Source organism: Oncorhynchus masou, unplaced genomic scaffold (assembly GCF_036934945.1).
Source record: "Oncorhynchus masou masou isolate Uvic2021 unplaced genomic scaffold, UVic_Omas_1.1 unplaced_scaffold_7801, whole genome shotgun sequence".
Lineage (NCBI taxonomy): Eukaryota > Metazoa > Chordata > Actinopteri > Salmoniformes > Salmonidae > Oncorhynchus > Oncorhynchus masou.
Window position 1 is genome coordinate 1 of NW_027016769.1, and position 13883 is coordinate 13883.

At 41.3% G+C, this 13883-nt stretch overlaps 2 protein-coding genes across 2 annotated transcripts; both read left to right on the forward strand.

Annotated features, from left to right (window-relative positions):
• Positions 1-264: 264 nt before the first annotated feature.
• LOC135539141 (splicing factor U2AF 65 kDa subunit-like) lies at positions 265-2829 on the forward strand. Its single transcript, XM_064964985.1, has 3 exons — positions 265-582; positions 687-929; positions 1122-2829. The coding sequence occupies exons 1-3, from the start codon at positions 517-519 to the stop codon at positions 1257-1259; spliced, it is 447 nt and encodes a 148-aa protein (XP_064821057.1). The 5' UTR covers positions 265-516; the 3' UTR covers positions 1260-2829.
• A 1321-nt stretch (positions 2830-4150) lies between these two features.
• Positions 4151-10196, forward strand: LOC135539140 (myosin phosphatase Rho-interacting protein-like). Its single transcript, XM_064964984.1, has 8 exons — positions 4151-4399; positions 5383-5460; positions 5616-5681; positions 6205-6356; positions 7559-7643; positions 7809-7973; positions 8798-9014; positions 10041-10196. Exons 1-7 carry the CDS (start codon positions 4274-4276, stop codon positions 8840-8842), a joined length of 717 nt encoding a protein of 238 aa, XP_064821056.1. The 5' UTR covers positions 4151-4273; the 3' UTR covers positions 8843-9014; positions 10041-10196.
• Positions 10197-13883: the final 3687 nt, after the last annotated feature.

Below are 13883 nucleotides of genomic sequence, written 5' to 3' on the forward strand. Positions count from 1 at the left end.
TATCTGTCACGACTTCCCTCCGAAGGCTCTCCTGCCCATTCCTGGGCGGGGGCTCGGCGGTCGCCGGCTACCGTCCTATATTAGCCACTAATGATCCTCCTTTTTTTTCTTCGTATCTATTGGTTTTGTCTAATTGGTTTCACCTGTGTGTTGTTTTAGTTAATTGGTGTCTGTATTTATGTAGGCTGTCCTCAGCCTTGTGGCTTTAAAAAGCGGGATTGTTTATTTTGTCATTTCGTTTTGTCTGTCGGTGTTTGCTGTTTGTTTTTTCTCCGGTTTATCTTTTCCCTGTTTTGGAGATTCTCACCCTGTCTTGCTTTTGGGTTGACTGTTGTTTTGTTCACCGGAGAATAAACTTTATTATTCGTATTCTGCTCTCTGCGCCTGATTCCACCCACCTTGACCAGACGTGACATTATCATTTTTTGGCGTCAAATTAATCTTGTTTTTAAGGTTCGATTCCATATTTGAAAAGTTTCTGTGCATGTTTGTCAGGCGGTGGCTGGGCTCAATGGCATGCAACTGGGTGACAAAAAGCTCATCGTCCAGAGAGCAAGTGTGGGAGCCAAAAACGCTAATCCGGTGAGCGCAGTTTGCTTGTGCATTTTGAATTGCAAGAAACAAACGTGAGTACCAGCAGTCTAAATGTGTCGTCTGTCTGGGCTGTTCTCCTTCCTCACACCTAGACTGCCATTATCGAGACCCCGGTGACGCTGCAGGTGCCTGGGCTGCAGGGACTTCAGAACTCTGGGCTGCCCACGGAGGTGCTGTGCCTGCTCAACATGGTGATGCCTGAGGAGCTGGTGGATGACGAGGACTACGAGGAGATCCTGGAGGACATCAGTGAGGAGTGCTGCAAGTACGGCAGCGTGCGCTCCATCGAGATTCCCCGGCCTGTCGAAGGAGTGGAGGTCCCTGGCTGTGGCAAGGTAAAAGGTTGAACTGAGGTTATTCAGTACAGAATGAGACTCTGCTCTTCACTGTTGTTAAACATAAGTCATTGGTCTGAACAAAATTTAAAAAACTGTAATACACCACATGAAGTATGAATTGTTGTTTTAGTAACATGTATGTATCTGCTCTTTGGATCCTGATGAGATTGATGGTTCTTTTTGTTTCAGATCTTTGTGGAGTACGTTTCTACTGCAGACTGTCAGAAAGCCATGCAGGCCCTCACTGGCCGCAAGTTTGCCAACAGAGTGGTGGTAACCAAATACTATGATCCAGACATGTATCACAGACAGGTGTTCTCAGGGTAGAGGGGGAAACAGGAGGCAATACATGGAATTAACTGGGACCTCCTCTTTCCTGCTTCCTCAAACCTGGTTTCAGCTCTTCAGTATCGTGTGTTCTGTCTCCAGTATTCACAGCAAGTACATTGTAAACCTATCCTCATTTAGTACAGATTTTTGGGAAAAAATACTAGATTTTTACATGCGTATTTTAGATACTCTAACTGATATATTACACCAACAAAAAATATCTGTGTGCAGTGAATGAGCTTAGTCTGAAATGTGTACAAATAAATAAAACCATGCTATTTGTGTAGGATTCCCTTTGCCGAAGTAGTATGAATGTCATGTGTGCTTAGATCTAAAACCAGACTGTAACATAGCCAGTGTTGCTGTCTTTCTTAACTCTGTAGTCAATGAGATGATACAAAAGTGAAATGTTTAGATTTCTATTCTGAGCACAAGCTGTTTTCTTATTTTGTCTCTTAACTTAAATAATTGTTAAGTCGAGATGAACCTATATTTGATAGCTATCATACTTTCACTGTGTGATTCTGAGAAGTAACTAACAGTGAAATGTTGTTGTATTACCCCTCCCCCAGAGTCAGATGAACTTGTGAATACCATGTTTATGTCTCTGCATCCAGTATGAAGGAAGTTAGAGGTCGTTTCACGAGCCAAGTACCATAGACTCCCAGACATTGAGCTAACGCTAGTTAGAAACTTCCTTCAAACTGCATGTAGAGACATAAAAATGGTTTCCACTGGTTCATCTCACTCTAGGGAAGTAGAAAACAAAATCCTGAAGTTTAAAACTCAAACACCTAAAACTAGTTAGAAAAACACTCTCAACACTAATAATTACAAACAGTGAACAAAACAATTGTTTCAACAAAGTCATGATTTGGGCATTTTCACAGCGGTTTAAACTCAGAACCTTGAAATTTGCAGATTGTTTTGTGTTCGTGCTCTGGATTAAGAATTTGTGTCATTTAGATTGTAGCATAAAATGACAAGGTCACAAAAATATCATACTGGCAATAGAAATGGATATTATGCATAGTTTTTTGCATAAGAAATATTTGGTCATCCGACAGGAAAGGATGAGGAGATTTTAGAAGATGTGCTTTCAATTTATGTAAATAATGTATGTAGCTAATGTATATCCTGTGTTTTTGTTATCTGATGCTTTCGCAATTGTATGGAAGAAAATTGGTTAATTTATTTTTACCCTAAGTTTTCTTAAGCTTCATGAAAATTGCAGACGTGAGTTGATCCAACATTGTCATCGTATGACAGTAATTCATATCATTCATCATTACAGTGAGACTACCGTTGAGTGTTTTATTATGTACTGTATATCACATACGATTACAACAAAAACAGTATGCTTCATTATGGTTACATTGGAAATCAGCTTTCAACTAAATAAATGCAGTTCATTGATTCAAAATAATTATAAATACTGTTTTTTGTAAATGTGGTTTTGAATGTACCAAATCTGAAAGCATTTTTATGTACACATCTAACCTGCCACTGTCAAGCCTAATCAAATGTTATTTGTCACATACACATGGTTAGCACATATTAAACGAAAATCCAGGACACTCAAATTAGTATAATGTGTTAATAAAACAGAAGAAAAAGGTTACTTAAGGCACAAAGGAAAGGAGGGTATATATATAACACATCTGTATCAACCCAAAGGTTGCATGTTTGAATCTCATCACGGACAAGTGTTTGAGCTCATTTGTAACTTTGCAATCACTTTCTTCATTTGAGCTACTTTGCAACTACTTAGCATGTTAACAAAACATTTCCCTAACCCTGACCTTAAACCTTTAACCTAACTCTTAACCCTAATCTTAACCAAAATGTACAAAATACAATTACAAAATATAATTACACAAAATACCATAAATATTGTATCAAATTAAACCGCACAATATTTCTATTTTGAAATTGATTTAATTAAAATACATGTATTTTGTATTTTAAAATACAGAAATATATTTGCAGAATAACGATAACATTAAAGAAGCTTCTTGCATGCTATAACTGTGAAATGTTGTTGTTTATCTTCCTTAGTTTAATGCCATGACTGTAAGTCACTCTGGGTAAGAGTGTCTGCTAAATGACCAAAATGTATATGTGAAAATGAACATACCAAAATTAACTGCAAGGCATACTGGGTATTATTACCTTGTAATAATAACGTACCTTGTTTCGGGGTGGAGCTCATTGGAATCACACTTAGCATGCTTTGCAATTGTCCATTTTCACATATACATTTGTATTTAGTTCATTTAGCAGACGCTCTTATCACACCATAGTGCCATGAGACTTATGATACCAATGCAGGGTGAAAGGGGGAAACAAAATTGTGAACCGCTATAAAAAAATATATAGAAAAGTATTTTGTATTTTGAAAGTAAAATTTACAGCACTCAAATGTATCTTATTACCAGATACATTGGAGTGTAGTTCAACCAAGTGTAATACAAATGACAAAATACTCAGAAGTAATTAAAATACATATTTCAAATACTTGTAACAGAGCTACTGCCCATCTGTGACCTTAACTCTAACCTTAACCATAACCTCTAACCCTAACCCCTAGCCTAGCTAACATTAGCCACCTAGCTAATGTTAGCCACAACAAATCAGAATTTGTAACATATAGTACAGATTACATTTTGTAAGATAACATACGAATTGTAACAGATAATACGAACTGTAATTCATAACATATAAAACGAAATGAATGATGGACAGCCACAAATAAATACATACCAAATGTAACGTATCATACAGATTTTAGCGTCACGGATATTCGTTTGGTATATTACGTCAGCCCATGAGTCCAGGTTGGATATATATATCCAACTCCTCAGCTGCCTAGGACGTCCCAGATTTCGACCGGTCAGGGAGAGCTCAAAGCGCACAGGATTTGACAGATGTTCGAATCGGACAAACTGCACCGCAAAGAGAGAATTGGGGAGCATTTCGGATTTACATAGTGGTAGCCCATATACGACAAAATGTCAGGACAAAAGAGTGCGAATCCGTGTAATAAATTCCAAGCGAACATTTTTTATAAAAGTAAATGTCAGAACTGCTTCAAGTCTCGGGAGCTGCATCTTCCAACTGATCATGGTAAGGACCAGGTAAGTGAACAAAAATATTTATGTTTCATTAGTTTTAATACCTTGGCTATTACTTTTCTGAATGTTGATGACAGGGGTGACAGATGGGCATGCACTTAATGTTATATCAGACAGAGACATTATTCATATTGTGTCAGGTATCACGTTCATTTGTGAAATGTAATGAACATAACGCAATAGCCTAATTTATCTGTTGTAGAAAATGAAGCAATTGAACTGAATTGCCCCAATGCATGAGTCAAATATTTGTCGCCACACACGTCCCACACTGTTGTAAAGAGACCGTTGACAGCCCATCTGTCAGCACTCAGCATGCCATAGGCCACAACAGGTTATTATTATTTTAGAAAACATATACACCATTGCTATCTGATTATTTTGTGCCCATCTCTGTGTGTCTTGTATATTTAGAGTCATTGGTCAATGAACCTCAGCTAAGTAAGCTCCTTTTTTAAAGCATCTGACTCAGGTGTGAAGGTTACGTATAAAGTATCCAATTTGGAATTTTTGAGGAAAGAATTATCTCATGTTGAGAAGCACTCATAACACAAGAAACAAAACTCTCTGACAAAAGGTTGAGCAAGTTGAGTAACTGGCAGAGAGTCAGAACATTCCAGTCTTTGGGGACATCTAAAAAAGAGCACAAAGAGCAGTTTATCTTCTCTTTTCCATGTCAACAAGATTATCCCTGCCTCTTATTTATGGCCTATTGCATGGACATACTTAATCTGTTCACACATTTTGTAAATGCAGCATAAGAACACTGAATCACGAACGGTCACTGGCTAATCCTACAAAGGACATTCCCTAAAAAGATAGGATTGTTATTCCTTTGACATTCAAAACATGAATCAATGAGTATTGATGCTCCCTGCCAGAAAAAGCCAAGACCCATAGGATGGCATAGAAAAATGATTTCATTAGATAGAACCTTCACAGGTCAAGACCCAACTCATTTCTCCTTGTGTTCCCATGCTTGACAGGCCAAACCCATCTATGGAGGCTGGCTCTGCTTGGCTGCTGAGGGGACAGACTTTGACAATCCAATTCAGAGGTCAAGGGTAAGAGAATGACAAATAACTATCTAGTCTTGGACTATGGTTGTACAGAAATGTATCAGTAGTACTAGTTTATTATTCTGATAGACCTGCAAGTTATTCAATATTTGAGGCATTATTGCAACATTATCCATAACAACTCTATCTCTAAATGGCAGAAATGGCAGCGACGATTCTTCATCCTGTATGAACATGGCGGCATGAGCTTTGCACTGGACGAGTTGGTAAGAGATTCTGTATTTGAACACACACACACACACACACACACACACACACACACACACACACACACACACACACACACACACACACACACACACACCAAAAGGCGAAGCAAACCAGATCATCCAACATGAATAGAGGTTAACTACAGTATATTGTCCTGATGTATGTTTTAATGTTTTATGAGAGGATTCACTATGCATCTCTTAGCCAGATGTTGTGTGTAGTACCAGAGCAGATGATTTGGGATTCATCTGTCCTCTAATGACACATCCCCCTCTCTCACTGATCTTCTGAAATCTCCTCCTCTGCTCTTTTTCATGTCACTCTATATAGCCTGTATTGAAACTTAGTTGCAACGGGTAATGTCTTGTTCGTGATGGCCTTTAACCCTCCAAAATATCTCTCTATATATTTTTGGATATTTCTAGATGGTGAACAAAATATACCATGATTAGCATCATAATCTCCAGTCAAGAATTTCCAGTCAGACAAAATTATTGACATTGTGTATCATTCCTTTAGAAAAGCACTCTGCCACAAGGAACAGTGAACATGAATCTGTGTACAGCGGTGATTGACGCAGAGCCTAAGACAGGCCAGAGGAACGCTTTGTGCATCATCACACCTGAACAGGAGTTCTTTATCCGGGGGGAGAACAAGGAGATCATCAATGGGTCAGTAATGCTTCTCTGATATTACAGTATGATATGATATCACTCCTGACTTAACTTCTCTGATATTACAGTATGATATGATATCACTCCTGACTTAACTTCTCTGATATTACAGTATGATATGATATCACTCCTGACTTAACTTCTCTGATATTACAGTATGATATGATATCACTCCTGACTTAACTTCTCTGATATTACAGTATGATATGATATCACTCCTGACTTAACTTCTCTGATATATCAGTATGATATGATATCACTCCTGACTTAACTTCTCTGATATTACAGTATGATATGATATCACTCCTGACTTAACTTCTCTGATATTACAGTATGATATGATATCACTCCTGACTTAACTTCTCTGATATATCAGTATGATATGATATCACTCCTGACTTAACTTCTCTGATATTACAGTATGATATGATATCACTCCTGACTTAACTTCTCTGGTATTACAGTATGATATGATATCACTCCTGACTTAACTTCTCTGATATTACAGTATGATATGATATCACTCCTGACTTAACTTCTCTGGTATTACAGTATGATATGATATCTACCACTCCTGATTTAACTTCTCTGATATTACAGTATGATATGATATCACTCCTGACTTAACTTCTCTGATATTACAGTATGATATGATATCTATCACTCCTGACTTAACTTCTCTGATATTACAGTATGATATGATATCACTCCTGACTTAACTTCTCTGGTATTACAGTATGATATGATATCACTCCTGACTTAACTTCTCTGATATTACAGTATGATATGATATCACTCTTGACTTAACTTCTCTGATATATCAGTATGATATGATATCTATCACTCCTGACTTAACTTCTCTGATATTACAGTATGATATGATGTCACTCCTGATTTAACTTCTCTGGTATTACAGTATGATATGATATCTATCACTCCTGACTTAACTTCTCTGATATTACAGTATGATATGATACCACTCCTGACTTAACTTCTCTGATATTACAGTATGATATGATATCACTCCTGACTTAACTTCTCTGATATTACAGTATGATATGATATCACTCCTGACTTAACTTCTCTGGTATTACAGTATGATATGATGTCACTCCTGATTTATCTTTTCTGTAAATTCTTGTCTTTGATGGACAATATTTTGAATCCCTGTCATGTCCGTGTCGTTTTCTTTTTACCAGCTGGAGTGAACAACTAGTCGTTTACCCACGGACCTATAAGCAGAATCAGAAGAAGAAACGTAAAGTAGAACCCACTACTTCCCAGGTGATAACTTCTTCTTTTCATAACATTGTAACCAAGATGCCTGGTCACCGGTGGCCTAAATACATGTTTGAAAATATTGCGGAAAAATATGTCAACTACTGTATATGTCAATGATGTGTTATGCCTTTATACATTATGATAATGAAAACATATTGTGTTCATCAGGAGCCCAGCCCAGCAAAGATGGCTGCCACTGAGCCCAGTTTCTCAGTCATGAAAAGTGGTGACCCTCGCCTGTGGCAGGGAGAGCGGCCCAGTGGGGGTCCGGATGTGGCCCCTGTCTGGACTGTGACAGATACTGATCCCCGTGCCTGGACGAGACCCCTGCAGGTGTGGAGGAAAGAAACCAGCCAACACACATCCACACACACTCAGACAGGCTTTCAAGTCTGCCAGACATTTACAGCCATTTCCTGCCATCTAACACTGTCCTAACTTCCTGCAGGTGGTCATGCATACAGGATGAGAAAGTTGGCCTTTAATAGTGGACAGATTCATTACCAGTGTAGTAGTGTTATTGAAAGACTGTAGAAAAGGATGCAGGGCTCATGGTAAACAATCATCTCTAATATATTTCACAGACACAACTAAGATGAATTATGCGAGCAGAGCAGACATTTCTCTTAATAGCGGTCATGTGATGAACGGTAAGTGCACACTAACTATGTGGAGGCAGACTTATTGGTGTGTCTGGGCCTAGGTTATAACAGAGAGCAGGATCAACTCCTGTAGTGCAGACTGTGCCTGTAGGGGACTTCATTGGGCTGATGAAGATGACAGGTTTTACAGATGCTTTTCCATGGCCTGGGAGCAGATGAAAAGGAAAACAAACTGGAGGCATCTCTTTAATGAGCTGTGGTCTGTTAGGTGCAACTTTATAGTGGCACTATGCAGGGGTGTCCCTCAAATGTCTCTATGGTCAAACGTGACATTTCCTTAGATGGGAGACATTATAGTAACTATCTGACCAGATTCCTCATATAACAAGTCTTACAAGTTAGATTTTTCAGAACAGGATTCTCATAAAAATCTTGCCACTGTCCTGCTATTTGTGTTTCGGTCCAAAAGCAATGACCTAAAGTATCCTGCAAAACATAGACCTAACCTGTGCAGTCACAGTCTGAAACAGCCCTCTATTTAATAACTCTCCTCAGGTCATGGGTCCCACTACCTCCCTTCAGCCTCCAGTGACTCCCTGACCTTTGACGGTAGTCTGCGGCTCTCCAATGGCTCCTGTATCGGTAGCTCTGTGAGTTCCCTGGAATCTGTGGCCAGCAAGGGGACTGACTCCAGCAGCGACAGCCAGCGCACAGAGCCTACGCCATACAGAGACCACACACCGGCCAACAAGAACAACATGGCAGAGAGAAGGTGAGAATCATGGAGAAGACATGTTATCAGTTGTGTCTGATATTGGGAGATCTATAATGAACGCAATGTTCTTGGACATTAGTTACAATTTACTGATTTGGTTTTGTATTTGTTGTGCTTTTTATGCTAACAGGCATAAAATGGGTTTGGCATGGGCTAGGACCAAATGTGCTAGCAATTAGCACTAAAGGACAGCAGATGCCTCCCTGTTTCTCTCTGTATAAAATGGTACACACATTACACACAGCCCAACAGCACATCAAAGATCCATATTCTTCCATTAGGGAGGTAACGTTTTTTAAATGTAGCTTATAGAAGCACTCCCAGTTTGTTCCCTAACTAACAGCATATACAGTATTTGGGCTACGTGACGGGAATACCTCCTTGGTCTGTGTATTTCATTCATTGCCTTCTAAGGACAGACAGAATCCTTGCCCTGAATAAGGCCTCGAAATTCCTAAAGGATTGTGTAATTAGATATTTTGAAGGAATTCTATTTCTGAGTTCCTCACAAACTGCCAGTCATCAGAAAGTAGGAGAAATGTCAAGGCAAGACATTACACTGACTGAGGGCCCAGTATTATGTTTGTGCTAACTCATACAGATACATACATGCCTCAACAAGAATTTACCATCCCTGTTATAAGAGGACAGATGCTACACCCACAGTTTATTAAAGATAGTATTCGCTTTTGTGGTCATACTGTATATACAAACGCTCTATTGGATTCTTCTAGGGAATTCCATCTATGTAATATCTGCTATCTTTCTAAACAAAACATGACACTGGAGGTGAGGATGTCACTTGAAAGTCCAATTCAACAGTAGCACTAGATGGATGTAGGTGACATGGATGTCCTCAGTCTAGGCCCAGCTTGGGGGTACAGAATAAGTGGCGGTGACATTATTCAGCTGTCATCCTGAAGTTCTTTCTGCAGGTAGTGATGTCATAGCCCACCTGTGAGGGGCCATGGAGGACACCATGGCTGTTTGTTGAATGACAGGCTTGATTTTCCTGCTTTTCAGCTGCTACAATGAGCCAGGGAAGGATGGGAGGAGTGCTGTGGGAGAGGACCTGGGTCAGGCTGGATCCAGGAAGGGGAGGAGTGAAGCTCGCAGCAACCAGAGAGAGGTATCAGTCACACCGTCACAGTGTTTTTACATTGCAGTCAGTCCTCCCACTCCCGGTAAGGCTTGTCACATTCCTCCACTATAACACCATCACTTGAACCACACCTCATAATCCAAAGAGTAACCGCAGCTTTTAAGAATAGCAACACTTGTTACTCACCAGGAGGGCCCAAGACAGGCATTGCCCTTTCGGCAGACCCCTTTAGGACAGTGTCCAGTGAATAGTGTTTCCACATCTACACATATAGATTGGTATTTTACACACCATTGATGGAGTCTGTCATTGTTAAGGTAAAGTACATGTGTACACCACACATCTGTTCCCGCTAGTTCTCCATTGGACTTGTTTGGACATGACTCATAAGACCAGGCTTTGGAGAGGCAAAGATGTCACGTCAAGCGTTTCGGCTCTGGCCTGATTGCAAGGTGTGTAAGGCTCATGGGCAGGGATGAAGCGCTACTTACATTCCACACTGTCAAGTGTGTGTGTGTCCACACTGTCAGGTGTGTGTGTGTGCCACGTGTGTCCACACTGTCAGGTGTGTGTGTGTGCCACGTGTGTCAATATATGTGTGTTTAGTTCTATACCGAAATGCAGGAGTTTGGCATGGCTAAGTCAATCTTCCCATCAGCCGTGTTGAGGAATGTGTTAGTGTGTGTGAGTAAGACAGGGAGAAGAAGGTGAATAATTCAAGACTGTGTTGTGTTCTCTAACTAAACTGGTTTTAATGCTCTGACGGGGATCCGTCTGCACTTCATGTTGTGTGTTGTAATCTCAGAATGGCATTCCTCTTAGACACATTTTCCATTTACCTAAACATGGATACTATGTAATTAGGGATCTGCCTGTAAGCTGTTGTATCTGTAGGGACCTGTTGTATCTGTAGGGATCTGTTGTATCTGTAGGGACCTGTTGTATCTGTAGGGACCTGTTGTATCTGTAGGGAGTTGTTGTATCTGTAGGGACCTGTTGTATCTGTAGGGATCTGTTGTATCTGTAGGGACCTGTTGTATCTGTAGGGACCTGTTGTATCTGTAGGGAGTTGTTGTATCTGTAGGGACCTGTTGTATCTGTAGGGATCTGTTGTATCTGTAGGGACCTGTTGTATCTGTAGGGACCTGTTGTATCTGTAGGGAGCTGTTGTATCTGTAGGGAGCTGTTGTATCTGTAGGGACCTGTTGTATCTGTAGGGATCTGTTGTATCTGTAGGGACCTGTTGTATCTGTAGGGAGCTGTTGTATCTGTAGGGAGCTGTTGTATCTGTAGGGACCTGTTGTATCTGTAGGGAGCTGTTGTATCTGTAGGGAGCTGTTGTATCTGTAGGGACCTGTTGTATCTGTAGGGAGCCGTTCTATCTGTAGGGAGCTGTTCTATCTGTAGGGAGCTGTTGTATCTGTAGGGAGCTGTTGTATCTGTAGGGAGCTGTTCTATCTGTAGGGAGCTGTTCTATCTGTAGGGAGCTGTTGTATCTGTAGGGAGCTGTTGTATCTGTAGGGAGCTGTTGTATCTGTAGGGACCTGTTGTATCTGTAGGGTGCTGTTGTATCTGTAGGGACCTGTTGTATCTGTAGGGACCTGTTGTATCTGTAGGGTGCTGTTGTATCTGTAGGGACCTGTTGTATCTGTAGGGAGTTGTTGTATCTGTAGTAGGGAGCTGTTATATCTGTAGGGACCTGTTGTATCTGTAGGGAGCTGTTGTATCTGTAGGGTGCTGTTGTATCTGTATCTGTAGGGAGCTGTTGTATCTGTAGGGTGCTGTTGTATCTGTAGGGAGATGTTGTATCTGTAGGGAGATGTTGTATCTGTAGGGAGCTGTTGTATCTGTAGGGACCTGTTTTATCTGTAGGGACCTGTTGTATCTGTAGGGAGCTGTTGTATCTCTAGGGAGCTGTAGGGAGCTGTTGTATCTGTAGTAGGGCCGCGCCCTTAGAGCATGCGCAGACCAGCTGGCTGGTGTGTTTACGGACATATTCAATCAATCCCTATACCAGTCTGCTGTTCCCACATGCTTCAAGAGGGCCACCATTGTTCCTGTTCCCAAGAAAGCTAAGATAACTGAGCTAAACGACTACCGCCCCGTAGCACTCACTTCCGTCATCATGAAGTGCTTTGAGAGACTAGTCAAGGACCATATCACCTCTACCCTACCTGACACCCTAGACCCACTCCAATTTGCTTACCGCCCAAATAGGTCCACAGACGATGCAATCTCAACCACACTGCACACTGCCCTACCTAACCCATCTGGACAAGAGGAATACCTATGTGAGAATGCAGTTCATCGACTACAGCTCGGCATTTAACACCATAGTACCCTCCAAGCTCGTCATCAAGCTCGAGACCCTGGGTCTCGACCCCGCCCTGTGCAACTGGGTACTGGACTTCCTGACGGGCTGCCCCCAGGTGGTGAGGGTAGGCAACAACATCTCCACCCCGCTGATCCTCAACACTGGGGCCCCACAAGGGTGCGTTCTGAGCCCTCTCCTGTACTCCCTGTTCACCCACGACTGCGCGGCCACGCACGCCTCCAACTCAATCATCAAGTTTGCAGACGACACAACAGTGGTAGGCTTGATTACCAACAACGACGAGACGGCCTACAGGGAGGGAGGTGAGGGCCCTGGAGTGTGGTGTCAGGAAAATAACCTCACACTCAACGTCAACAAAACTAAGGGGATGATTGTGGACTTCAGGAAACAGCAGAGGGAACACCCTATCCACATCGATGGAACAGTAGTGGAGAGGGTAGTAAGTTTTAAGTTCCTCGGCATACACATCACAGACAAACTGAATTGGTCCACTCACACAGACAGCATCGTGAAGAAGGTGCAGCAGCGCCTCTTCAACCTCAGGAGGCTGAAGAAATTCGGCTTGTCACCAAAAGCACTCACAACTTCTACAGATGCACAATCGAGAGCATCCTGCGGGCTGTATCACCGCCTGGTACGGCAACTGCTCCGCCCACAACCTAAGGCTCTCCAGAGATTAGTGAGGTCTGCACAACGCATCACCGGGGGGCAAACTACCTGCCCTCCAGGACACCTACACCACCGATGTTACAGGAAGGCCATAAAGATCTCATCAAGGACAACACCCACCCGAGCCACTGCCTGTTCACCCCGCTATCATCCAGAAGGCGAGGTCAGTACAGGTGCAACAAAGCTGGGACCGAGAGACTGAAAAGCAGCTTCTATCTCAAGGCCATCAGACTGTTAAACAGCAACCACTAACATTGAGTGGCTGCTGCCAACACCTGACTCAACTCCAGCCACTTTAATAATGGGAATTGATGGGAAATGATGTAAAATATATCACTAGCCACTTTAAACAATGCTACCTAATATAATGTTTACATACCCTACATTATTCATCTCATATGTATACGTATATACTGTACTCTATATCATCTACTGCATCCTTATGTAATACATGTATCACTAGCCACTTTAACTATGCCACTTTGTTTACATACTCATCACATATGTATATACTGTACTCGATACCATCTACTGTATCTTGCCTATGCTGCTCTGTACCATCACTCATTCATATATCTTTATGTACATATTCTTTATCGACTTACACTGTGTATAAGAAATTAGTTTTGGAATTGTTAGTTAGATTACTTGTTGGTTATTACTGCATTGTCGGAACTAGAAGCACAAGCATTTTGCTACACTCGCATTAACATCTACTAACCATGTGTATGTGACAAATAAAATTTGATTTGATTTGATT

Coding starts and splice junctions, on each gene's coding strand:
- LOC135539141 (XM_064964985.1), top strand. CDS start 517: ATGCAACTGGGTGACAAAAAGCTCATCGTCCAGAGAGCAAGTGTGGGA. Junction 583..686: donor GAGCCAAAAACGCTAATCCG/GTGAGCGCAGTT, acceptor CCTCACACCTAG/ACTGCCATTATCGAGACCCC. Junction 930..1,121: donor AGGTCCCTGGCTGTGGCAAG/GTAAAAGGTTGA, acceptor TTTTTGTTTCAG/ATCTTTGTGGAGTACGTTTC.
- LOC135539140 (XM_064964984.1), top strand. CDS start 4,274: ATGTCAGGACAAAAGAGTGCGAATCCGTGTAATAAATTCCAAGCGAAC. Junction 6,357..7,558: donor AACAAGGAGATCATCAATGG/GTCAGTAATGCT, acceptor TCTTTTTACCAG/CTGGAGTGAACAACTAGTCG. Junction 7,644..7,808: donor TAGAACCCACTACTTCCCAG/GTGATAACTTCT, acceptor TGTGTTCATCAG/GAGCCCAGCCCAGCAAAGAT.